Raw genomic sequence first — 25,823 nt, forward strand, 5'->3', positions numbered from 1 at the left:
TCAGGATCAGTGCTCACCAGCTCTGAAAGCTGCATCAGATTTGAGACAGGACTATGGAGTGTGTGCAGCACAAAAGAAGTTCCAGGTAGCCCACTCTTCAGCACCAGGAGGAAGAAGAGAGGATAGCTGAAGTCTTAATTGACTTAATTACTTGGAATTGGGGACCAGTCACTTCAGCTCCATACTGTTAGATGGTTACTGCTAAGATAAAAGACTGCACAAAAATCACAGCCTTTCCCTTTGAAAAGGGGATGTTTCATAAACTATGGCAAATATATTTTTTAAAAGATTCTGAAGAACATTTACACAGCCTGTGTGATTTGAGAGAGAAAGTGTTACTGTTTATACCAAACTTCATTTTATTTATTTTACAAACAAAAATATACATTACTCTATTTTTAATCTCCCCCAGCCCCCCAAAAAACATACACACACACTTTTACTCATGGACCATATCTTGTGCTGGCCTCAGAGACGTTACAGACATAAAAAGACAACAGATGGAAGATCAGTCCTAGACCTAATGCAGAAGCTCGTCAGCAGAAGACAATATGGGACATTCAGAGAGGATATTGGGGAACACTGAATCTTGGAGAAGGGGAACTTATGGACACACTGAACATCTGCCCAGCTGATCCTTTGGCATTTGATTTAGCAGATAATAGGTTGTATTCATAGTCTGTTCTTCACATCACCCAGGAGAACAAGAAAGTCCTCATTTTCAGGGTCTTGAGGAGTCTCAGCATTTACTCCTTGGGGTGGGATAGGTCTACACAAACAAGACTAACACTCTTGAACCAGTCTGCAAAGCCCTGCCTGCCCTAGGGAATTTTTTGCAAGAGTCCTCCCGCTGTTGCTACGCTGGTCCAACTTCAGTGGTGTCAGCCACCCTGGTGGCCTAGTGCTTCTAGGATTTCAGGGAGCATGCCGTCTAACCCTACCCACAGATGCAGTGTTTCAAGCACCCTCTCCTAGGATCCCCACTTTGCTAACACCAATGGAGCTAAACTGGTGTCCGCAATGGTAGGAAACTGCAACATGTCCCTAGTGTGGAAAAGGCTGACCTGGCCAAGTAGCTTGACAGAAAGGAAGACCAGTCTCAGCCTCCTTCTGTCTGTGTCATTCCAGGCAGTGGGGATTTAAAAGGCTCTAAGGAGCTACACGAACAGTTCAGCAGGAGCAATCAGAAACGTTTTTCTTTAAAAAGTAGATAAAAGTTTTAAAAATAAACCAAAGCATCTTTTCCGTCATGTCACAGCACTGTCTGCAGATCAGCAGGGCAGAATCCAAAGGCAGCGGAACGTCCTGGCTGTAGAGAGGCTGCACTGCTCGTTAACGAGAGAAACAAGGTGCCTACATGACTTCAAAGACCTGCACTAGCATCCAGTTCTCACTCCTGGTGTTTCCCTTACCCCACATTGAGCACTTCTAGAAGCTGGCTGTGTTACCTTTGCCCCCATCCCACTCACAATTCAAACCACCACCACACCACAGGATGACCATTTCCTAAAATCTTTGCCTCCTTCACTTTCTTTGGCTGCCAGGCACAACAAACAGTCATAGGAGAGACACACAAAAAATCCTCAAATGTTTAAAATATCCTCACCCTGCCATCTCCAATGGAATGCAGCCATTTCTTATGTCAGAGCCTCCACCGCCCCAGAGATCCCCATTGGAATCGCACCCCCGCAGTGCTACAGGCATAAACCTATTTGCCATCAGTGAATACAAACCAACCACAAAGGCGCCACAAGACTGGCTGCTGCAGCTTTCAGTGGAACAGCCACGTGTTTGGACCACGATGAGGTCCAGGAAAGCCATGCCAGATCGGAGAGATGCAAGTTGTTCTTTCACTGTGAGGAGGGTAATGGCAGGTCCTGGATAGTCTTTAAAAGAACCACGTTCTAAGTGCAAGGAAATAATTTCAATACATCCAGCTATAAAATCTGTTTAGGCCAGTGAGACTGTGCTAGGCTGCAAGCTGTAATGCACCACAGGTCAGGAGAAGGAAGCTGCCACGGAAGTAGTAGCAGTTTGCCTGTCTGCCTGCATCCCATCTACCACCCAACCTAAAACACTAGTCACCTTGATCCTAGCACTCTGCTGGCTTCCTAGAGTTCTTGGTCGGTTATTGGTCATTGGCAGCCAGGACTCATCTGGGGCTTCTGCTCTGCCTCAACCATCTGAACTCCTCTGGAGCCTTCATCTTCAGAGCCAAAAAGCTTCCTCCTCTACAGCCCTCCTTGAGCCCTGGAATTCAGCCAGGATTGTAAAGCAGAGTGCAGATCTGAAAAACCTCACACTTGGCCAATTTTATTCTTAAAATTCAACCCTAATTCAGTGTAAAATACATAGCCGCTTGTCACCGCAAGTTCACAGTAGGAGTTCAGTTACGCATAAGCGTGATCTTCAGATACCCTTCCATAGCCACTGTCTCTCCAACACACAGCAATGCTGGCTCTTTAAAAGTCTCTTTCCTTGACCCAAGATATAGCTGATCTGCCAAATCCCAGACAGTGCCCCTGTAATGGTCACAGGATACATTTAACAGTTCGCTCATCAGTGAGTCTTCTCCCATATATGCCCAAAACACTCCTTGTAATTCCCATTTTACTACAGTTCATAATTTCCATCAGTATCTGCTGGAATTGGGGAATAGCCCTGCTCTCCCAGGCTTCCTCTCTCCAGACAGCGCTCTTCCTACAATACAATGCAGTATGACTTGGGAAATGGGACATGTTGAGACAGCCCATGAAAGTGCCTTTGGCTCCATGTACTGAATGCTTCGTACATATGCGCCATGGAGAAGCCAATCTCAACTCGCCCACCCCAAAATCCCACTCCCCTCCCAGTTACACAAGTGTTTTCAGTCACTGAAAAGGAATGGGTGCCAGCCAGGCCCATCTTCTGGGTCACAGCTACTTCTGGAACACCAAGGATCAGGAAGGTTCAGCATTTAGATATTTATGAACAAAGCTGGTCTAGGCTGTTATCACATGAAGATACAAAAGGTCCTTCTGGGAAGGCTGGAGCTGTTTTGTTCCATGATGGGTTTTTAAAAGCCCAGGGGAAGAGGGAAAAGCCACACCAAGTGACTGAGGACCAGTCTGTGATGCACATCCTAGCAGCTGTGTGATCAGGGAGGGTGGCATCGTGCTGGAGGTCTGGATTGCTTTAGGCATTGATGGCTTTCCAGCGGTCACTGTCAATGCTGTTGACACTGCCCACATGGTAGGGCATTGAGGCGACGTCATCCAGGTAGGCTGTGGTGTCGATCTGGGTGCTGGAGTAGAAGCTGGAATCCACACCCTCTTTCTTGGCCACAGCGTAGGCATGGGGGAGGTGCACATCAACATCCTCAGGCTCGTCCACTTGGCATTTGTAGGAGAAAAGGATCTTCGGCTCAGACCTGGAGTCAGGTAAAAGAATTAAGATCCTTGTTAAGTGCTGCAGTATCACAAGAGATGCAACAACAGCTACAAGGAACCTGCACTGCCCTAAAGGACAGTCTGCTAGAGCACACTATCCCATGTTGCTCGTAACAAGAGAGTTCCATGATTGAAACAGCAGGGGGCTCTGCAGCTCAGCAATGAGGTACATCAGCAGAGCTACAATTGAACAGCCATGGCTGGAATGCGGTGTGTAGAGGAATATGCTTTCATCACAGCACATTTAGCTCCTAAATACCAATGGTGAAAATCTTGGTGTCACTGAAATCAATGGGAGTTTTGCCACTGACTTAAATGAGGCCAGGCTTGCATCTCAAGGCTCCTCCAGGGGATTTCAGACTTGCTCCGAAAGGAGGCTTTTTTATCTGAAGAACCAGCAGTTTCCATCTACAGCCAATTCCAAACCAAACTTAGCCCCCTCCAGACTGCATATAAGGCCCCAGAGACAGTTCTACTTGTTCTGAGAGTACTGCAAGCCCTTAAATGGGGTTAAGAATCTGCTGCTTCTTCCCCCACTGGCAAATTGGGGGGAGGGATAGCTCAGTGGTTTGAGCATTGGCCTGCTAAACCCAGGGTTGTGAGTTCAATCCTTGAGGGGATCATTTAGGGATCTGGGGAAAAAATTGGGTATTGGCCCTGCTTTGAGCAGGGGGTTGGACTAGATGACCTCCCGAGGCCCCTTCCAACCCGGATATTCTAAGATTCACACAAACATGCCTTTGTGTTTTGTTGTGTCCTGTTCTTGAAATATTGGTAAAATGAAGACACTGCATTTCCTTGGTCTGGCCACACAGTGGCACCTCAAGCCCAATAATCAGTTACTCAGAGAGCATTTGTGAGGGGCGGAGGGATGTTCAAGGAGTTCCTAGCCTCTGGTTTTGAATATCCATCATGCTAGCTAATCCACAGACCCTTTCTCTAAACCCATGAGAAAATCCAGGAGCCAAAATACCAATTTAATCCTGCTGTGGGACTCAGGCTTCGACTAATCAGTCCATTATTCATTTCAGTGACCAACAATTTAGCTCTTACTAGTGCTTTGCAGATATTAACAGCTTAATCCTGACAAATTCCTGTGAGGAGTTTAAGTATTATCCCCATTATACAGATGGAGAAATGTAGTCCCAGAGAGGGGAAGTAATTTACCCACAATCACATAGGGAACAAGCACCACAGCCAGGAACAGAACCCAGTTCTCCTGAGTCCCTACCCAGTGCTCCATCCACTGCTTTTATTTTACAAACGGGGCAAGTTGGGCACAAAGATCAACTGACATCAAAACCCCCTGTTGGTTTGGCTACTCACCCAAAGAAGCCTTTCAGGAATGCCACATAAATGAGAGGTGCAAAGAAGCTGAAGTAGAGGAACGTGGTGACATCAACACAGCTTTGGAGGCAAGAAGAGACATGCAGTCATTTAGCGTCTGCTGTCTAACGAACACAACCATTCCATCCAGTGTCAAAGACACACTGGGCGGGGAGGGGGGAAGAGAGGGTGTGGAGAAAACAGCAGGAAGAACCTTCTATGAAACAAGTACATGACCTTGGTGCAAATGAATGAGTTCTGCCATCAAAGCCTCACCATTCCCAGGCCCTCAAAGGCAGAACCAACAGGCCCCAAGCGTCAACAGCACAGTCTCTCAGTCCAGTACATCCCAATTTAAACTCTGGGCGAGCTCCTTAATAGCAGGGCATTGCACCCCATAGCAGTTCCTGCCAGTTCCAAAGCACAACTCAAGGGGTGTCCCCACACTACTTCTCGGAAACTGTCTGTCTCCATGTCTTCCATTAATATCTACTGAACATGGTCTCTCTCATTGTGAAAACCCCAGACAAGACGAAGCCGATGCCCCACCCTAGCACAAGAGGCCAGTGTGGAGAGAGCTAAGGAACAAATCCACAAACCCCTCATTCCCAGTAGCTTCCTGCACTATTGCTTTTTCCTACAGGGAGATCTTAACAGAAGTATTGTTTAATTCATGCCAACTACTTTATTTCCCTTTAAGGACAGTCAGGAAGTTCATTATCCCAAGACTGCCTGTGGCAGGGGGAGAAGGTGATAAAAGGCACTCATTAAATAAGTCGTCTTAATTGGGCTACAGACTTCTCTTCCTCCTGCCAACCCAAGGACCCATCTACAGTAGGAGGCAGGATGCTGGGGCCCCCTGCATACATACCACAATCCTTCTATGATATCCACACAGAGAAGGGCGCTGCCCAAGCCCTGCACCAAATTCAGCAGAGCGAGAATTCCAGCATAGACATAAAAACTCTTCCTAGCTGTAAAACAGACAAGGACACAAGGATGAAATCTAACCCCATCAGCACTGACTGAATACATGATCATGATAGACACACTCTGCTTGATGGAGGCACCCCGACACGTGCAGAGGGAAAGTGTGTCAAGCATTTAAAGGGAGAGCGCTATGGAATGCAGGAAGTCCATGTCCCATATTCCTTCCCCATACCACATCTTCTGCCAGGAGCTCTGCTGGAGACCAGGAAATAAACAGCTATATATTAATATGGTATAATGGATGAAACCACAGGCTCATGCATCATCAAGAAAAAGGTGGAGTTAAAAAGGGTGGTGTCAGGGCAACACATGCAAGTCTGTTACAGCTGGGCACGTTGACCCAGCATTGGTCACAAGGCAAACAAATGTGTAGCACAGGTGGCAATCTTGGACACAAAGGCCTGCGACTGAACCGGATGAGGTGCTGTGGGTCAGGAATGAAGGGCATTAGTAAAGCTGCATGGAGGACAGACAAGAGGCATTCTGCATCAGGTGTGAGGGTATCAGCAGAACTGAAAGAGGCAAAGACTGGAATAGCAGGGGATACTGCAGATCTGGAGCAAGGTGCATTGGCAGAGCTGTGGTCTGGTGAAGCCAGCCCGGAACCTGCCTCCAGCATGTCCTCTCGCTTTGGTGAGCATCACATTGACAACTTTTTTTCATTTAAAGAATGAATAATCTAATGCAAGTATTCCAATAACCTAAACCACCCATTCCCCAGTTCAGCTACTGCAGCTATTTCAGGATGCTCCAAATGTATCATACTAACAAAAATGGCAGAGCTACCAAACCAGATAAGACTGATTAGCAACTCCCAAGCAGTAAGTCTGGAAAGCTTAGAGCTTTTCCTTCCCAAGTAGCCAGCCAGCAGCTGTATGCCAAGATGACACCATCTCATGTGCTACACAACAAGGGGCTTTACCTTTCAGAAGCCAAGTCCTTCCTTATGGTACTCATCACACCTTACAAGACAGTCTTACTAGGACTCAAACACATTACACCTCTCCCCACACCCACAATAATGGAAAAGCCCCATTCTCTTCATTCAATCCCTTGATGGTCACAGTGGGGACACAAACATGCTCTCTCACCCTCTGTCATCTCAGGAGGGAGAGACTCTGAAATGCAAGACATGCCACCATGCAGGGATTTCACCACACAAGAATTAGCTACTTGTGCTTTACAGAGCTGCAAAGTAACCCTCATTTACCATGGATGCCTACCTGTATCCCACTGTGCTCTGACATTTTTATCTGGCAGCATGAAAAAGTGCTGGCAGCTGGAGGGCTAATACTGACCACCTACACCAAACCTACAGTATTCAAATCACCCAGAAAATGGAGATCCTACTGAGCAGCAAACCTCTACTCAATCCCTTGCCACATACCCAATGTCCCAGTCACTGGTTGAGGAGGGGGTGTGTGTGTTTGCTGTAGATTTGGTTACAGGGGATACCTAAGGAAAATGCAAACCAACCCGCACCCCCAATACATGGTTCTGTCCCAGCATTGACTGGTTATACCATATGAAGCCTGGTGTGTCCACTTACATGGCAGAGAAATCCGGTCTTTCAGGGGAGTTTTTGGAAGAATCACCACCAAGGAATAGACCTGTTGAGGCAGAAGGAAACAGCTAGGTCCTTGCCCCTTGCAAACTGTTCTACAGTTGGCTTGGGGTTAAACTGCAAAAGTCTCAAGGGAGTGGTGGATGTGCAAAGTGCCAGGCACCCCATTGGCACTATATAAATATGAATTTACAGGTAAAAGGAAGGGAATACAGGTAACCAAGCCATTGATATTAAAGCCAATGGGAGCCCTAGGTGCTCAGCAACTTGCTGGCTCAGGCCTTTAGGGGCTCTTCACTCTGGAACACTGGGAAAAGGCATCAAGCAGAGCTAGAATTTTGCTGCCAGAAATGGAGCCCCTCCCACCCAATCTTCATCTGCCCTCCCTACCCCTCTGAGAGGCATCAACTCCCAGGTGTTCCCAGTTACAGCACTGCACACAGGGAGTTACAAGAGAATAAGCAGGTCCCTTTGGGGAGCCAGGAGCTGTCTAGTGCCTGGGGTTTTGCATTTGATTACCGGGACCCAATTCTCACTATGCTGTTTAGAAGACATCAAGCAGTTAGGTAAGCAGAGATATTAGACACACTGACTAGGGAAAAGGTATCAATTTGATACCTCTCCAGACTGTCTTTCCATGTGCCTCAGGGAGGGTCAGAACGTGCTTTGTCCTTACCAGAAAGAAGAAACAAGAGCTGGCAAGCCAGAAGTGCCTTCCTCCATGGCCGTAGATATTGAAGTCTTCCGCTGAGAGGTGAGCATCAGGGTAGAGGATCTCCAGTGTCCCCTAACAGAGATAAAGGCATTATCAGGACACAGCCCCTTACAGACCCCTCTATCTCCCACACACACACACCCCACCACAGGATACCGGACAATGGATATTTGCATTTACACATGCTCAGACAACTGCTCCACTGAACCCTGCACCTTGCATTGCTCAGACATTCCCTCCCGCCCCCAGGCAATTCAGCCTCACCTAGGAAGACAGTGGATGAGATGTGGGTGAGAAGCTGGGGACTCCAACAGAGGACTCCAACACAGCAGAAGGAGTGGGAAGAAAGTGGCAAGGGTAGGTGTCTGTTTAGTAACAGATAAGCAGCCATCTGAATGTATGTGCAATCACATGTTATTGGAAAGGGAGAGACTTTTCCCCTGGGGCCCAGGGAGCAAGCAAGCCAGGGGACCAGCCACAGTGCTTGGGTCTGGAGAATAGCTCCTGTGATGTCCCAGAAAACAGAACAGATGGGAGTCAGGAGACTGGACTCAAAGGACCACTGGTTCTGACCTGGAATGGCAAGTGCCATATTCTCTCCTCCAGAACTGACACTTCCTACTGTAACATCCAATCTGTAAAACCCTTGCACTTGTGCACAGCTGGGAAAGAAGACCCAGTCTCATATACCTGGAGCCCATCTGAAAGCAGGCTGGACAGATCTGATTGCACAGACAATGAAGAGAAAGAGGGAGTTACTGAATCCAGATACAGTTCAGCCACTTGGTATTTAATGAGGCTCTTCCAGCGTATCATGTGGTAACAATCAGCTCACTGCCTCTGTATGTGAAAGCCCAAACACTGAACAATGACTGTCCTGTTACTCTGGTACTGCCTCAAATAGAGAAGCTATTACAACTATTGGCCACTGCCACTAGTGAAGATGAGAACTTGCCCAGACACACAGCACATTGTTCAGAGAGAGCGAGACGCAGCTAATATACCACGTGGTAATGTGATGGGAAGTGGCAGCTCTCAGCTCCGGAAGAGGCAGGAGAGGCGAGGCTGTGAGGGCCCACTGGACAGCTCTAGTTCAATAAGCACGTCCCGTTTCTCCTTCCAGTTAGGATGGAACCAAAGACTGGATTTGCAAGTAATTCCCTAGATGTGAAAAGCTCTAGCACCCACTCCTCAATCCCTTCAACCAGCCAGTCCCCGCCCTAACCTGGTATCGGACTCCCTGACCCACCACTGAGCCAGCCAGTCCCCTTGACTTGGGTTGTTTTCAGTCCACTGCTCTAGAGGTGAAAGGCTCCAGTCTCGCAGAATGGAGATTACTCTTAGCCATGCTTCTTTCCTCCCCAGACTCCAAAGCAACAGGCCCCTTTCTCCACACAGCTGGCCAGCTCTTCCCAGGCAAACACTGCTCAACACCAAACAGCCCATTCTCCTTCGCTAGCGCTAGCTTGCAAGCCCCATTGTGCTCACCTGGGTAACAGAGTAAGCCAGGGACAACACTGTGGTGATCACCAGTACACGCTTGACACTGGACTTGCTCTCAAGATGACCTGAAAAGAGCAAGGAGAGATCATACCCCCGGTCACCCTCACCACATCACCTGTCTCCGGGAGTTGCTGTCACACTAGAAAGCCCTTGTCCACCTCCACCCGCAGTAGGAGGATTACAGCTCATTTAACCCATGGCAGCTGTATTACTGCCCAGACTGCTTAAGCCTTTCACGGGACTCAGCATGTCACATCTATAAAACAGGAGAGTCTGACCCTGTTTCCTTCCCACCTGTCCCCACCCCAGAACAACAACTTCCAGTACGGTTATAAGTCAGAGTGAGCAGCAGTGTTATCTACATAGAACTGCTGGAAACTCTTCTCTTCAGAGAACAGTTAAAGGAGGAGTCAAGACAGGGCCAATGTCATTTGGGAGAACCTGCATTGAGGTTGTGAGCCCTCTGAGGTGGGAGATCGTGTTTGGATATTGCACTGATGAGCATGACAGAAATATCGATGAGTACACACATGCACCTGAGGACTACTCGATGCTAAGGAGTATCTCCCTGGGCTCGAATGAAAGCACCTCTGACAGGCTGCAGAGGAGGCTTCATCCTGCCCATGCCATTAAGAGGGAAGAGGCAGCAAAAGAAGGTGGACAGAAGGGCCACGGAAGAATCTCTCTCCCAAAGACAGTGGGGTTTAAGCAAATATAATAATGACTTTAAGAAGAATTTGCCCGTGGGAAGAATTTACTTGCTGGAGGGGACATTTTCAAATGCCAGCTTGTGCACCAGCATCCTCTCCTTCCCCCAATTTGCATGCACCATCACCACAAGTACACGTGTGACTCCAACATACATGTGCTGTCCTGGCAACTACATGAGCCACACAGGAAATTGCACAAATGACCCCGCAAGTCATTTCCAATAACGAGTGTCTTACTTGTCTCCCATCTTTATTCTAGTGATGCCCCGCTTCACAGGATTACCCCACCCCTGCTCCCCCGCAGGCAGAGGCCAGGCTGCGCACACCACCTCCACGAAAGGGAAGACACACATCCGGAGCACTGGAAAGCAGGAAGCCTTTTGGCACCTACCGAAAGCAAGGCCTAGAATCACCACACTCAGCTCAATGGCCAGGAGGAAGAATCTCGTGATCTCCCACAGGATCTAAGAGACAACAAAGACCAGGGTTAGGAGGGCCAGGAGCCAAGGGGAAATTTATTCAGTGAGACTCCACCCCCTTGCTCTGGGGGAAGACACTCTTGAGATGGAGCTGATCATTCACATACACCAGGGGTGGCCAAACTTACTGATCCTCCGAGGTGCATATGATAATCTTCAGAAGCTTGAGAGCCAAGCACACCTGCTCAGGGCTTCTGCCCTGCAGCAGGGTGATGGGGCTCAAGGCTTCAGCCCCGTGGAGGTGCCTGCCAGTATCTGGAGCTTAAGCATGAGCAGGGCTGAAGCCCTGAGCCCCGGCTGGTGCCTCCTGAGGGGCTGAAACCCCTAGATCCCCTCGCCCCCCCCCCACCCCATTTCAGGGTAAAAGCCCTAACCTCTCCCCCACAACCCCAGTCTGGTAGGTGGAGAATGCGGGGCTCCGCAAGCCACACTGTAACTATAAGAGAGCCATATATGGCTTGCAAGCCGCAGTTTGGCCACCCCTGCCATATACCTTCCTCACCCTTTGCAGAAGATGCAGAGGAGGGTGCCGAAAAGTAACTAATCCCCCCAATGATACCCCTTGCCACAAGGCCCAGCACTGCACACACTGCCCACCCAGCAGAGGAGGACTGAGTGGGAATGAATGATGCACCACCTGAAGGACTGAGAAAGTGACCCCAGTTCAGCATAGTTAAAGCCTTCCCTCTGGGGCAGGGCGTGTCATCTCTGCTGCATTCCCAATCACTGACAACCCAAACAACATGTCTCTTCATCGCCTTAGAAACTAGGACTACTGGAGCTATCTGCAGCAAATCTATGACTGGGAAAATTCTAGTGCCCTCCTCTGGTGCTGCCTATCCAGGGATCTCAAAGCATAATAAACTCTTAAAGCCCCCTAAGGGGCCAGTAATTATTATTTCCATTTCACACACAGGGAAACCAAGACATAGAGAGGTGAAATGATTTTCCCTAAGGTGAAGCAGTGGTATATCTGGGATTAGAACCCAGGAGTTTCAGGAGTACCCACTATACCCCCTGGGGGAGTTACTCATGAACTTTAGAAACCAGTCGCACAACAGCAATTCCTATTTAAAAAGAGATGCACCTTCTGTTATAGCACCCCATCTTGAAAAGCCACGTAACAGCACATCCCCTGTAGGGAGTACTGGACAGGATATCTATGCCCCTCCATGATTTCCCAGCACCACAAACAGCAGAGAGCTGAACAGAGACACAGACAGTTACTCTCATGAAATCTCAACCCTTATTTAATGTTCAGACCCTGATGCATGCAACAGAGGCTCAGGAAAAAGGTTACCGTGATCTAGCTAGCCATTCACAACAAGTAGTGTTTTAAAGAGCAGTGGTCTGACACAGGGAACATCAGGGAGAAAGGGAACCTAGAAACTACAAGGGCACCCAGGGAACTCTGACTAGAGAAGGTTACATTTTCTAGGTCGGACTTCTGCCTCCAACAACACAAGAGTTACAGAGCATTTGATTTAGGGGATGGCCTCTTGTGTTAATCATTTAACTCTCTAGAACAAAATTTACTTTACAAAGACGTTTCCTGTTTGCTCTTTGCTGATCCAGAAACATTCAGTTATTAGGATCACAATGGACTTCAATTGTTGTTTGTTCTCAGCACTTAGGAAAGTACCCCACATTTTTCACAAGGCTGCAGCCAGGGACATTAAAGTCTGGGTGTTGCCAGTCATTAGGCAATTGTAGGAGGACCTGGCTTAGCATCAAGATGCCTCGCTGATTCATTCTCTCCTTACAAGATGGAGATTTTGCCACTGTTGATGTGTTATTTAGGAAGTTCATTGTTCCACAGATCTGGATGCAGTGATCCTTTGGATAGGGTTATCAAAACAAGACTCCACAGTATCGACACACCATGAACGTTGCAGATAAAAACATTCTTCCAGTATGCATGTAAACAGGAAGCTGCTAATCACAAGGGCCATAACTGTGCAATGCAGAAGTGTCTAGCGTCAGTGCTGTACTCACCTTATCAGCAACTGTGGCAGCATCAGAGGCACTGACTGTCATGGAGACAACAGCACGAGCAATCCCAACTAAAGCCACCACGAACACCTAGGAAAAGAAAGCAAAGGTGAGCTGGTGCCCATATGCTGCACATTGCCCAAGATGATAATCAGGAATTCTGTTCTAAGAACCAGTTTCCACCTTAGCTTGGAAGCCTAACAGTTAGTACTCAGGGACTTCTGAGTCAGGGATGCAAGGTAGAGTCCGGGGGCTGGTCTCCCTCTCCCCAGGCTTACTAGGTGTGAGTATTGCATAGGCAGCAGGCTTAGACCCTGTGAAGGAATGAACACCTAATTGCCCTCAACAACGGGTGAAAAGAGCCTCTTCCTGTCCTTATAAACAATGGCGGGGGGAGGGAGATTCTCCAGGGTTCAAAAAGCTAATTCTTTCTTTCCCATTCCCACCACCTCAGCCCAAGTCAATCAGCAAAAATACCACTCCCGATGATGAGGGTAAGTGCCTAGTGACTCAATATACAGAGCTCACCAGATAACAGATACCACAGGGTATCAGCTAACAGACCTCAGATCTGTTATAAAGCAGAGCTCCACAGACCATTCATTCAACACTGGCAGCCCTCAGGAATGCAGAAGATGGGAAATCAGCTGAGGCCAAGGGCTTTCATGTTTCTGAAAACACAAGTCTGTCCAAGAAGAGTTGCCAGCATTATGGGCTAAATTATGCAAAATCCTCTAGGGATATAAAGTGGATAAACCTATCCCAATAGGGGGAAAGGTCAAATCTGATTAACCAGTTCACAAGCCTTACTGGCCTTTCCACGGTGAGGGTAAGCCAGGGGGACCATATCATCAAGTGTACTGCATGGGTGTTTTGAAGCATACCACCTACTACAGATCTTCATAGCACCCTCCTGAGCAGTCCAGCTTTACATCCCAGTGGGTGCTCTGAAGGACACCCTTGCAGTGGGGTGGGGGAAGGAGTGCAACCCCGGAGATAACGCAGTGTTGCTTCTCACTGGAGTGCAAGGTTGGGGGAAAAGTTGCGCTGAGAAGCAAAATCTTTGAATGCTCCATGGCACCAGTTTAGCAGCAATATTTTCCTCCCCTGTATGGGACCTGGATCTTCGTTGCTCCTGCTCTAAGGGGCAAAAGGCTGGCCTCTCCTCAAAGCCCATACTTATTTTTAACAATAAAGAAACTGCATCAGCTCACTAAGGAATCAGTAAATCGCACTAATGCAACTCTTCAGGTAGGTTTTGAGAAGGGGAAAGAGGAGATGTAGGCTGTCTTTAGCTGTCACCAGTCCAACAGGCTGCACCATGCCCTGGGAGAGGACAATCTTCATTCACTTTTTAGAAACCAGGCAGAGAGTGTTGTCTGAAGGGACACTGTCAATTTACAAATCCTGATTTCAAAGGAAACATTTTATGTCCTCTTTTTCCTACCAGTATACCCGAGATTAGAAAAGGGAGAAACGCTTTGCACTGTCTCTTGGGTTACTTTTTTCCTCCTCCCAAAGCCAACAGTCTAGATAGTTTCACTTTTGTTTCTTTCCTTTAGATTTTGGTCAGTTGCACTTTTCTGTTCCATGGCACTTGCTCCCTGCTGAGCCAATTGCACACACACAGACACCATTGGGAAAGGTTTAAACCCAAATTTAAAACTATTGATAATGCTTTTTAAAATTCCTGGACATTTTTCTAATTATTAGATTGTTCAAATATTTCCTACCACCACAGGCCACTCCCTGACATGCTGGGCCTGCATTACTTGACTGTACCCCCTTTCCACAGCTTAGAACTGCCAATTACAGATTGAGTCTAGGTTTGCTATTATCTGTGCCTCAGTTTCTCCACACTTCCTGGTTTCTGTCTGTTACTACTCATTCCTAGTTTGAGGAAAGACACCTCTCCTCTTGCTCATGTATAAACAAGCATTTCCCTCTACCAAGGTGAACTCTGTCCAGCAGGGCACTGTACTGCTGCCACATTACTCCCACTGACAGACAACAGATATACGCATGCTGTTTTGAGGCAGCCAGGGGCCTGACTGCACACCTGTGACAGTAGTAGCTACTACAGAGACTTTCCTATCCTGATTAGAGGCTGCATGTGACTTTTTAAACTGTGGAAAGGGAAAGGAGATCCTATGTGTTTGAGACTGTTCTCATCCACATGTTCTGTTTTCACCCTCCAACCTCACATCACCAAGAATCCATGAGAACACTCTCAAAACCAAAGCTGGACCATCCAACTGGAACAAGCAGCCACTTTCCCACTGCCTCAGAGAGGAATTCCCAGGCTGGGGGTCTCTAGGTTCCCGGAGCTCAACTGGAACCCATCCCATCAGGATTTTCTATAGAGGGTTAACTAATGTGCAGTCTCTTTCTGGCAGCTTTCATGCATTTCGTTTTTCAGGGGATTCACTTCCACTAGATCTCAGGGAAACGTTAGTGTTGTTTTAAATGTGACATATTGTAAGAGAGGCAATGAGCAGGGAAGATACAAGATACTAGATAGCAAGGTGAAGTAAAAAAAAAATTGCGCTAGATTAAAAACAGGTCACGTAATGGTAGAGAAAGACCCAACCCAAAACACCCCTATCCAAACATCCCCCAAGTCTCAGAGAAGTGGAATCCTGATCGGGATCCAAACTCTGACGCTCTGTGCCCATTTCTAACAGTGAATCTTAATTTAAAAAGAAAATCTATATGTTTATGCAGGAGCCAAAAGGCTTTTACCTCAGAGGGATCTGACTCAGGTTCTCCCTGAATGATAAATGTTCTGGGAAGACGGGTGAGGGCAGACAAAAAACAAACACACACACACACCACTTTAAGACTCCCCAATTAATTCAGAGAGCAGTGCTGGTACTCACTAGTATGTAGAAGGCAGTAAAGATGGGGCTGGAGGTGGCATGGATCTTGGCCCTGGCAGAGGGCAATTTCCAGAGAAGAAAGACAAAGAAAAGTACATTGGGAACCAGAAGCATAAGGTCCCAGTAGCGGACTCTGCAAAAAGTAAAATAAAATAGTTAAAAGTGCATTTGCATGATCTCCCTCTACCCAGAGGCAGGCACCAGCCTCACTTTCCCCTGCTCCCACACCTGAGAGGGAAAGCCATCATTCCCTGGACAAGGTCCAGCCCCAGCTCCTACACCTCACCTGGACTTCCCAATGTCTTCATATAACAAGAGCAGGCACTTGTGTGGCACAGTGATGTTGGTGTCGTTGATTGCCCATGTTGTTGTTTGGGGCAGAGCCGTCACATTATCTGAGGCCATAACCAGGGCAGTGGCAGCAGAGTGGGTGATATTGTTGTACGTGGAGAACCTCACCACAGACGCCACGGACTGGGACATCCTGCCTCTACTCTGGACATGGTACAGAGAGTTAGAGTCACACACAATGGGTGCTAAGACCAAGCATGATACAACACAGAACAACCAAGATGAAAGCAAAAAGCAACCTGAAATCAACTGAGCAGGAAGATGAGCAAAGAGCGTCCCTGACATTAGATCCTATGTAACTGCATCCTACTCACTACCGCAAATTACCAGCATCAGCCCTTTTCATCCAAGGAACTCCAAGCAGTCATCAACCAACTAAATCCCCACCACTTCTGGGATATAGGTTACTATCATTGTCCCTAATTTATAAATGTAGAAACTGAAGCACAGAGTTATTCAGTGACTTCTCCAATGTCACATTGGGGGACAGCGAAGTGTAGAACCCGGGGGCCCAGGGTCACAGTTACCTGTTCTGTCCACTGTACCACACACCCTCTCCCTAGCATTTTGAAGGAAGATGAGATTGGTTTCAGCAGGTTTCAGTTACTATATGACCTGTCTTTCCTGAATGCATACACACACTCTCCTTGCCTATATGCCTGACTTATCTCCACATCTCTCAGGTACCAGGGGCTGCTCCTGCTGGGTTATTAGTTGTCATTCATATGTTATTGGGCCAAATTCTGTACTCACATCCATGAAATCCCAAGTCGTGGCCACTGACTTCAGTGGGGTTACAGAAACTGGTCCCATGATTTCTTCTAAGGACCCAACCATACCACAGTCCCAACTAGGCTCACGCACATAGTACTTACAAACAGACATGCAGATTATATACAGATCAGTCCAGCATCAGAGAAATGCAGCCTGTGAGGCAGTGTCATGCCATGCTTCATGGGATATGATGTGTCATGGGGTTAAAGCAGACTGGGAGACGGGAGACCTAGATTGACAGGAGACCTAGGCTTAGATGATTTTGGGGATTGGTCCTGCTTTTAGCAGGGGATTGAACTAGATCAGTGGTTTCCAAACTGGGGCGCACACACCCCACGGGGTGCACGAGATGATCCCAGGGGGTGCGTGGCAGCAGGAGCGCCGCCGGACGGCACTCTGCCTTTTTTTTTTTCTTTGGCGGCAGCTCTGCACGTCCACAGCCAGTGTTCCCCTGCGGCTGGTTTTCCGGTCTTCTTCCGTCGGTGGCACGCCTGTGGCTGGTCTTCCAGTCTTCACCCTGGGAGTGCGCGAGCCAAAAAGTTTGGAGACCTCTGGACTAGATGACCTCCTGAGGTCCCTTCCAACCCTGAGATTCTATGATTGCATCACTAATCCTGCAGCTGACGTGATGCATGACCTTGGTCCAATCCCCTCTCTACACAGCAGTTTCCCCTGCTGTAAATAGGAACCCGACCCCCTTGCAATGTGCTTTACATTTCACAGACACAAGATGCAATACAACTGCAAAGTCCTGTTCTCTCTAGAACCCAGCTCTCCCCAGCAGAGCCATCACAGAGCACAGTGAGATGAAAACCTGTCTACTGTCATCACAACGTCACATATCTCTGGGTAGCGGGTGTAGACCTGCCACTGACAGGGTATGGCCACTGAAAAAAAAACCACCACTCACAGTAGCCAGCCTCAGACACTGGTTCAACTGACTCAGGTTAGTGGGTCTCACACTATTGGGCTAAAAATAGCAGTGTAGACATTCTGGCTCAGGCTGCAGCATGGGCTCTGAGACTTCTCAAGGGAGGAGGGTCTCAGAGTCTGGGCTCCAGCCCAAACCAGGAATGTCTACACAGCTAATTTTAAACCCTGGAGCATGAGCAAGAATCAGTTGACCCAGGCTCAGAGACTTTCCATTGCAGGGTTGTTGGGGTGGGGGGTGGGGGAGGGTTTGTTGGTTTTTTCGCAGTGTAGACGTACAGATAAAGCTTCGGCAGCCAGTTTGCTGTAGCTAATCCAGGATTAATCTCAACAAAATTCCCCTTCATGTGGTTTCAAGCCACAGCCACCACTGTGAAAGTGAGCAGACAGGATGAGTGAATTTAGGAAGGTAGGGGTTTTTGCCACATGCTGGCAGCAGGAGTCAGCAGATGGACACTCTCACAGATGGGAGAAGGAGAGGTACAGCTCGGTGTCATCTGCTGAACCTTTATCATTCAGGGTTTACTCTTCCAGGGGCTGCCTGAAACTCTCATACACAGAGCTGTTCTTTCTTCTGGAAAACTGGGATCCTTTCCAGGGCTTACAAGGAAGGGTGACTGGGGGAGCTCTCTGCTAACAGACCCACTTTTCACCCCTACATTCTAACAGGTACTTGTTGGGCTGTGAATTTCTTTAATGATCACGGTATGTTTCACTGCCTTAGGTACATAACATTAAACAAACACACTCTTGGGAAGATTAACTTTGTGCTGAGGTGGCAATTGCTGTGCCAGAAATCCTAGTTTGGCAGAGGTTCCAATGAGTGACCTTCAGATTATGGAGACATCCTCTCCTCCCCCAAGAGGTGCATTTCATCTTCTCCACTTCCCACAATTCCTAATCAGCGTAGTCACTGAAACAGGCATTTTCTCTAATTACTTTGCTCTATTCTTCTAGCCTGACACATGCGACGGACCTCTTCACTCTAGGAAGGGCAGGAATTGGGAAAGAAAGGGCGGATAACATCATGCTTACCCACACAGCAGAGATTCTGCCTAACTTTTTTTTAAATAGGATTCCAAAGGGAGGAAAAACAGCACCATGAGCACAGGGAGGGGAGAGAGAGTCATGAAAACAACTGTGAACCATGACACCCCAGTGACATCCACTCTGGGTCATAGCATCTGACCTGCCTTCCCCAAGCAGAAAGAGCCTGGGTAGAAATCAGTCTATCTGGGAGTTAAATAGGAAAGAACAAACATCTTTCTTCTAGAGGGCATCCCAGAGACGCCAGATCCTCTCCTTAAAAGTCACCGGTATCATGCAGATACAACAGTGGTGATAAGCAGAGCTGGGCTGGCCAAATCTAAGATCTACAACCACAAAGCCTTGAAGGGCAAGTCGATACTGAGCTTGCCTCTCAACCAGGCTACTAGTTCTGGGCAAATACTATATGTCCTATTTTTCTTCCAAAGACGCTTGATATAAAAGCAAAGTAATAAGACATCTAGCGCTGAGGAACAAGCCAGACTAAGTTGCACTGTTTATAGTGGTTTGGGGTTATAGTAAGGAACATCAGGATAGTGAATTGATCAAGGTCCTTGCTCTGCTCTCATTGAAGCACTGGGCATTTTTGCCACTGACTTCAATGGGAGCAGGAACAGTCTCCAGGCTACATAGCCTTAGCTCCTTCATCCACCACAGGATTGCACCTTAACAGCATATTCCCCAGGGCTTTGTCCAGTCTAGTCTGAAATACAATCAGCTGTATGTATTGGGAGAGATGTTTCATTAGGCCCTTCTACACCGCCAACACCACCATGTTAAACTCTGTAGAGGCTGACCTAGGTTGGCCCCGGCTGTGTGGATGAGGCAAAATCATATTAAAGCCAGGTAAAAAAAAAAAAAATTAGTACTATATCTCGGGTCAGGTCCCTCTTCTTTCTCCCACAGGAAGTATTTCTTTGTCAGACAGCAAATCAATTCACACTCTTCCTTCCCCATATTTTGGGCAGAGCTGAAGCCATTCTGACCTAAACTACATCAATTTCTCTGCCCAAACCCTGGACTCAGCCAGGCAGATGTTCCTGTTTCTATTGTCCCTTCTATTTAGATCTTACCGTTATTATTTCTCTAGGCCTAGAAGCCTTAGTCATGGAATAGCATGGAGCACTCATGTTATTGTTGGTGTGACATAAAAATGGTGGGTATTTTTGCCCCCCTCACTAAAAAAAAAGGTGGATTTTTTTTTAAATCTTATCTTATTTTTAATTAGGACATTCTAACAATTTCAAAGATAGATGAAGTTTGTGGCTGAAATTACTGGACAGCAGTCTGATCTCTCAAGGCCCGTCTCCTCCACAGCTAGCAGAAAGAAAAGGAGGACTTGTGGCACCTTAGAGACTAACAAATTTATTTGAGCATAAGTTTTCGTGAGCTACAGCTCATTTCATCGGATGCATTCAGTGGAAAATACAGTGGGGAGATTTATATACACAGAGAACATGAAACAATGGGTGTTACCATACACACTGTAACGAGAGTGATCAGGTAGTTGTAGCTTGGTTCCCCAGACTGGTGACGAAAGGATATTTTTCTTCCTTTCTGAGAACCATGTTAGAAACCTGTTTATCCATTACATGGCATGATGAGCAGCTTTTCCACGTACAAGCAGCCCTGATCACAGAAAACTCTGCTAACATCCATCACATTTAAATGCAACTGTTATTGCAATGTCTTTTAAGGTGAAAATAAGGGTTGGGGGATGAATTGGGGGTAGGGAGAGGAAGGTTGAAACACAGCTTTTCAAGAGTCACCAAATCAATGTTTGCTTCAAATTTCCTGCACCCTCATTTTGTTCTCGGGACAAGCTCACACAATGGGTTTTTTCACCCAGTGGCAGAAATACATTTACTTAATTCCCCTCTCCCCTCCCAGTTTCAATTTCAAATCAGAATTTGAAGCAAGTTTTAAAAAGAAAGAAAAGAAAACCACAATGCTAAAAAAATAAATAGCAGAAGTCTCAACAGTGACCCAAACCCACAATATAATGAAGCATAGGTTATGAGCAGAGTCCTTCATACATATCCCTTAGATTAGCACAGCAGACAGGAAGATAGTGCTACCTTCTCATGGAGGGGTGAGAGGAGTAGCAAAGAAACCCACAGTAAACAGAGTCAACATACCCCATGTAGGAGAGGAGGGAAGGTGGGATGACCACCTGCTTAAAGCAAATGAAGGACTCTGGTGATCCTCACCCCCACTCCAGCCCCTTTATATCACACACGAGAGGTACCAGAGCACAATAAATGGGCCCTAGAAGCCCTGGTTCCAGCCACAAGAAAATTGCCCCAGTGAAGGCAGTAAGGATGCCTCCAAAGAGCCACCTCACCAACCACCCTTGGTCCCAAACAGCACTGTAGCCATAGAAGGCTAGGTAACTCAGGCTCCTATGTCTAAGAGAGATGTCTGTGTCATGCTGGTGGCCTGGAGCACGACTTAAAGATGTCTTAGTTACCCTCACCCTTCAGCTACAAGTTCTGAACAGTACCACATAAGAGAATCTCACCTCAGTTATTGTCTCAGTTCTGTCACCCAAACACTGTGACAACTCAGGCAAATCACTTAGCCTCTCTTTGTTTCAGCTTCCCCATCTGTAAAATGGGGTATTCCTCATCCGCCTCTCCAATAGGGCTGTAAGGTTAAACTCATTAAATTCTGTAAGGTACTTCAGGATCTTTTGATGAGAGACACCTAGAGAAGTGCAAAATATTACGTGCACTGGAGATGAAAGGTCTTAGCGTTCTGCCATTTGAGCTCACTTGACCATGCCAGAGCAGACTTGGTTGAGAACTGAGATTTTCAACCTGTGATCTGCAGACCCCTGGGGGTCTGCAAACTACATCTAAGATTTTGAAAGGGGTCCTCACCTCCATTTGAAATTTTTTAGGGGTCTGCAAATGAAAAAAGGTTGAAAACCACTGGTTTAGAACACAATCTAGTTTTTAAAAGCTAGTGTTTTCTGATGTGTGTGAGGATTAACAATAGATGCAACATACTCTCACACATAAGTGTTACCACTGCCATCTATTTCAACAATTTCTCTTTCCTAGATATCCCTTCCTTAGTTACTGCACAGATATTTTTTGCTCCACGTTAGCGATGGGTAATTTTTAGTTGATCATATATTGCAGAATATTTCAAATTTAGTTTCTGTTCACAATGAGTACCTGGAGCTCAACTACATTGCAACCAGTATCGTGGAGTGATCATATTAAGTACCACAACAAAAATCTTCAATAAGAAAGACTGCTTGTACACCATTGGCAGATTTAAAGTCCAACAGATCAACTGCCTTCAAACTCACCTAAAACAGTAACAAAATCCAACAGAATTGTTTGAAAAATCTTAAGTTTGGTCCTGATTGTGCAATGAGCTCTGAGTGAACAAGGTCCTGAGCCCGCATGGAGCCCCACTGTAGGATCAACACCTTACCATTAAGTAAGAAACTCAGGCCAACATTTTAAAATGTGTATACCTCATGTTAAACACCTAATTCCATACTTAGCACCTAAACAAGTAGCCTAACTTTCTGAGGCACTGAGTACCCACCACTCCCAAAAGAGTTTGAAAATCAGGCCACCTATGAGGTGTCTAATGAGACATTGAACTTGAGGCACCCAAGTTTGAAAAGTCTGGCCTAAAATTTAAGCAAAACTTGCTCCCAAGTTAAGAGGCCAGGTCTGAAGGCCAGGTCTGTCAAATCCTGTTTCCAGTCATAACAATAGCTTTGTTTGGGAACACAGGGGTACTTCAAAAAGGGATTCAATAATCCTCATAAGGAATTCTCCCAAACATCTCCCACTTCATACAGTAAAGCTGCACTCCCTCTTAGTAAAGGCTTTTAAAAGAATAGCATTTGTACATTCTCAGGCAGATCCTCAATATGCAGGCTCACATAAAGACTCCCAGTGATGGCTATAATTCACACATGATGCAGTTAGTTGTTGGTGCTTCCTAACAACAGCTGGGCCAAGCTGCCACTGCCTTCCATCTGCCCAGGAAATTTGCTTAATTTCCATTTTGAAACATTCACTTCTCACGGAAGAGGTTTGCAGTCAATTTCAATGTTTCTCAAAAACAACACTGAAAGCTCCCAGTCAGCAGCACCCAGGCAGGGAACAGACATTATGCTGCTAGAAGTTACTAGTTTATGAAACCCAGTGTACGTTCAAAAAACACAACTAGCAAAAAGAGAGAGTATTTCTCATCTTCTTTAGAACTCCTGAGACCAGCAACAACCTCCCCAACATACACACATCCACAGAATAAATAGATTGAACAGGTATTTATTTCCCGTTGAAGCCTGGTCTACATACAAAGAACCTGTCTACACCAAGAAAAAAGGTGTATTGTTAAACTGTAATACGTTACACTAAAATCCTAATGTAGCCAGAGCAAGTTATAATTTTAACATGGGTTAGCAGATCAGGAGAAGTCCTAGGCTTCCCACTAGCATGTTAAAACTATCCATACACACCCGAAATTACTTCACTATAACTAAAGATTTGTTTTAAAGCTATATAGTTAAACCTGTGAAAACCCTTGTGTGGACACCCTTATGTCAGTTTAAACCTGGATTATATCAATTTAGCTTGTATTAGTAAATGTATAGGCCCAAACTAAACCTACATAACCTGTTTTTAACTGATACAAGTGTGTCCACATCGGGGTTTGCAACAATTATTTTAGTTTTTAAAAGTGATTTTAAAAACGCATGCCACTTCTGCATGTAGCCAACCCCTAAGAAGCTCATCGCTCTCATATTAGCAGGTACCTGCCCAAAGGAAGGCTTGAGGAGAGGGGATATGAATCACAGAAATGCAGGGCTGAAATGGACCTTGAGAAGTCATCAAGTCCAGGCCCCTGCACTGAGGCAGGGCAAAGGAAACCTGACAGGTGTTTTTCCTAACCTGTTCTTAAAACACCTGCAAGGACCAGGATTCCACAACCTCCCTCCCAAGCCTATTCCAGAGCTGAACTACCCTTACAGCTAGGAAGTTTTCCCCTAGTTATCTAACCTAAACCTCCCTTCCCGCAGATCAAGCCCATTGCTTCTCGTCCTACCTCCAGCGGACACGCAGAACGGCTGTCCACAGTCCTGTCTAGCAACCCTTAACAGCTGACCATTGTGAGCAGCCCCACACGGACCTCCGTCCTTGAAAAGATTTTGAAGCCCAGGGCGTCCCGAGGGCCCTGCCCACACAGCACCCGGCACCGAACTGACCAGCCCCGCGGCGACTCGCCCCTTCCCTTTCTCCCCCGCCAGCCCGCGCCTGGCACCAGGGACACGGACCCAAGCCGTGTCCAAACGGGGCCCGCCCCCCACGGCTGCCAGCCCGGCAGCGACCCCGCGCCTCGGGCGGTGCCAGCCTACAGCCCCGGCAGGCCGCAGGCCCGGCGCCGGGCTCCCCCTTGCGCGGAGCTGGCCCCAGCCGCCCCCCGGGAAACCCTCGGCCCGTGTCGGCGCGGCGCTCCCGGCGGGGGCCGGCCAAGCGGCGGGGAGCCCGGCCGCGCCCACCCGACCCGACCCGACCCGACCCGTTACCTGCTCGGCAGAAGCCGGCGCTGCCTGACCGGCGCTGCTCACCGCGGGCCCCCAGCCGGGCCAAGCCCCCGCCCCGGCTCCGGCGGCTTCCACCGGCGGCGGGCTCGGGGAGCGTCGCGAAAGAGCCACCCCACAGGGGAGCCGCAACCCTGCCCATGGCAGCTATCCTTTCGCTGGCGCCCCCTTTCCCTCCGGGCGGGGTCTCCTACGGCTGGACGAGCCCATGTAAGCCGGAGAGGACTCAACTTCCCGCAAGGGGGAAGGCACGGCCTATTCGTCTGGGGCTAAAATTGATATTTACAGAGGATCTCTTGGCTGGAGTTCTTCGCCCAATCCCGAGGCGTCTCAGTCAAGAGACTTGCCAAAAAGAGCAACAAAACGGCCACAGGAACCAATGGATTTCCCTGGGAGGCGGGACTTACCCTGCAGGAATGTCAGGGTCTAAAAGGTGCAGGGACACAATTCACTCCTCTCCTGCCAAGCACTAAAGGGTATTGGCAGAATGGGTGGGGAACTTGGAGTAAGGCGCTAGGGTGAGCAAGGGTGGCAGAATCTGGGCCACAATGAATATGGAGGGTAAAGAGAAAGCAGAGGAGCTGGGTAGAGAATGGAAGGTACAAAACAGGGCAGGACAGGTACAAACGGAGAGATCTATTGCACGAAGGTCTAATGGAGAGAACTGGATTGCAAAAGAAAAGAAGCCAAATACTGGAAATCAGATGGAAAGGTCAGGATAATATAATGGATCCCAACACTAAACCAAACAGCTTAATGTGAGAGAGCCACAGGCAGTTTCAGGGTAAAACAATTTGATTGCACAGGACGTTATGTGTAAAATGCTTTGAGATCTCCAGACGGAAGCTGCCAGAGGAAGGGGAAGTGTTGAATAATTTGTGTTGCAGTCTCAGTCATTAGACAAAAGCCGTCCCTGAGGCAACTACCCTTTCATCTATCAACACCCACTTCCGCTGGGATCACGACAAGACGTTAACCAGCTTACTGTGACTAACTTGGGAGGCAGTTGAGCTAATATTTGCATAAATAAAGAGAACATATGTACACACTGTATCTATTTTTGATTGTAATTCCTCTTCCCCTAACCCACCCATTCACTGTCATGTTTCTTCTTGGACTGTAAACTTTTCCAGGCAGGATCCCTGTCAATGGGACCATCATATTGACTGGAGTCTCTGGGCACTGCCACAATACAAGTAATATAATAAGAATTATTAAATAGGCTCATATAGTCCAAAGAGTTGCAGAATAGTGTCTACTGTCTTCAGATCTTTGTATCTTGCTTTCTGGAAAGTATAATTCAATTCTCATTGATTTAACTGAGAGCTATATTGAGCATGGGGTTGGCAGAGTCTGGGGATACAGTTAAACCAGCACCCCACACTTTTAGAAGTTCCCTGCTGATTTGAAAATTTCACACCTTTCTTTGAATCCCTCCACTCACTGGCTACTTTTAAAAAAAAAAAAAAAGCCACAGCATACATAAGATACTTGTCTTCACTTTCCAGACCTTTGACAATCCCCATCGCCATCCCTTCCCACCTAAACCTTGTCATTCAT

General features: G+C 47.3%; 1 protein-coding gene across 5 annotated transcripts; it reads right to left on the minus strand.

Annotated features, from left to right (window-relative positions):
* Positions 1-335: 335 nt before the first annotated feature.
* On the minus strand, positions 336-24,462 carry TPRA1 (transmembrane protein adipocyte associated 1). 5 transcript variants are annotated; one of them, XM_084633348.1, is made up of 11 exons: positions 24,278-24,462; positions 15,873-16,076; positions 15,587-15,719; positions 12,711-12,797; positions 10,628-10,700; positions 9,512-9,591; positions 7,985-8,095; positions 7,294-7,354; positions 5,626-5,728; positions 4,755-4,835; positions 336-3,409 (listed from the first exon to the last, which is right to left on the minus strand). In XM_084633348.1, the coding sequence occupies exons 1-11, from the start codon at positions 24,403-24,405 to the stop codon at positions 3,175-3,177; spliced, it is 1,296 nt and encodes a 431-aa protein (XP_084489474.1). In that variant the 5' UTR covers positions 24,406-24,462; the 3' UTR covers positions 336-3,174. The 5 variants fall into 5 exon arrangements, with proteins under 5 accessions (XP_084489474.1, XP_084489470.1, XP_084489473.1 ...); XM_084633344.1 differs by having other exon boundaries at positions 15,873-16,081; positions 24,249-24,374; XM_084633347.1 differs by having other exon boundaries at positions 24,249-24,346.
* Positions 24,463-25,823: the final 1,361 nt, after the last annotated feature.

This window comes from Lepidochelys olivacea, assembly GCF_965140295.1.
Source record: "Lepidochelys olivacea isolate rLepOli2 genome assembly, chromosome: 7".
Lineage (NCBI taxonomy): Eukaryota > Metazoa > Chordata > Testudines > Cheloniidae > Lepidochelys > Lepidochelys olivacea.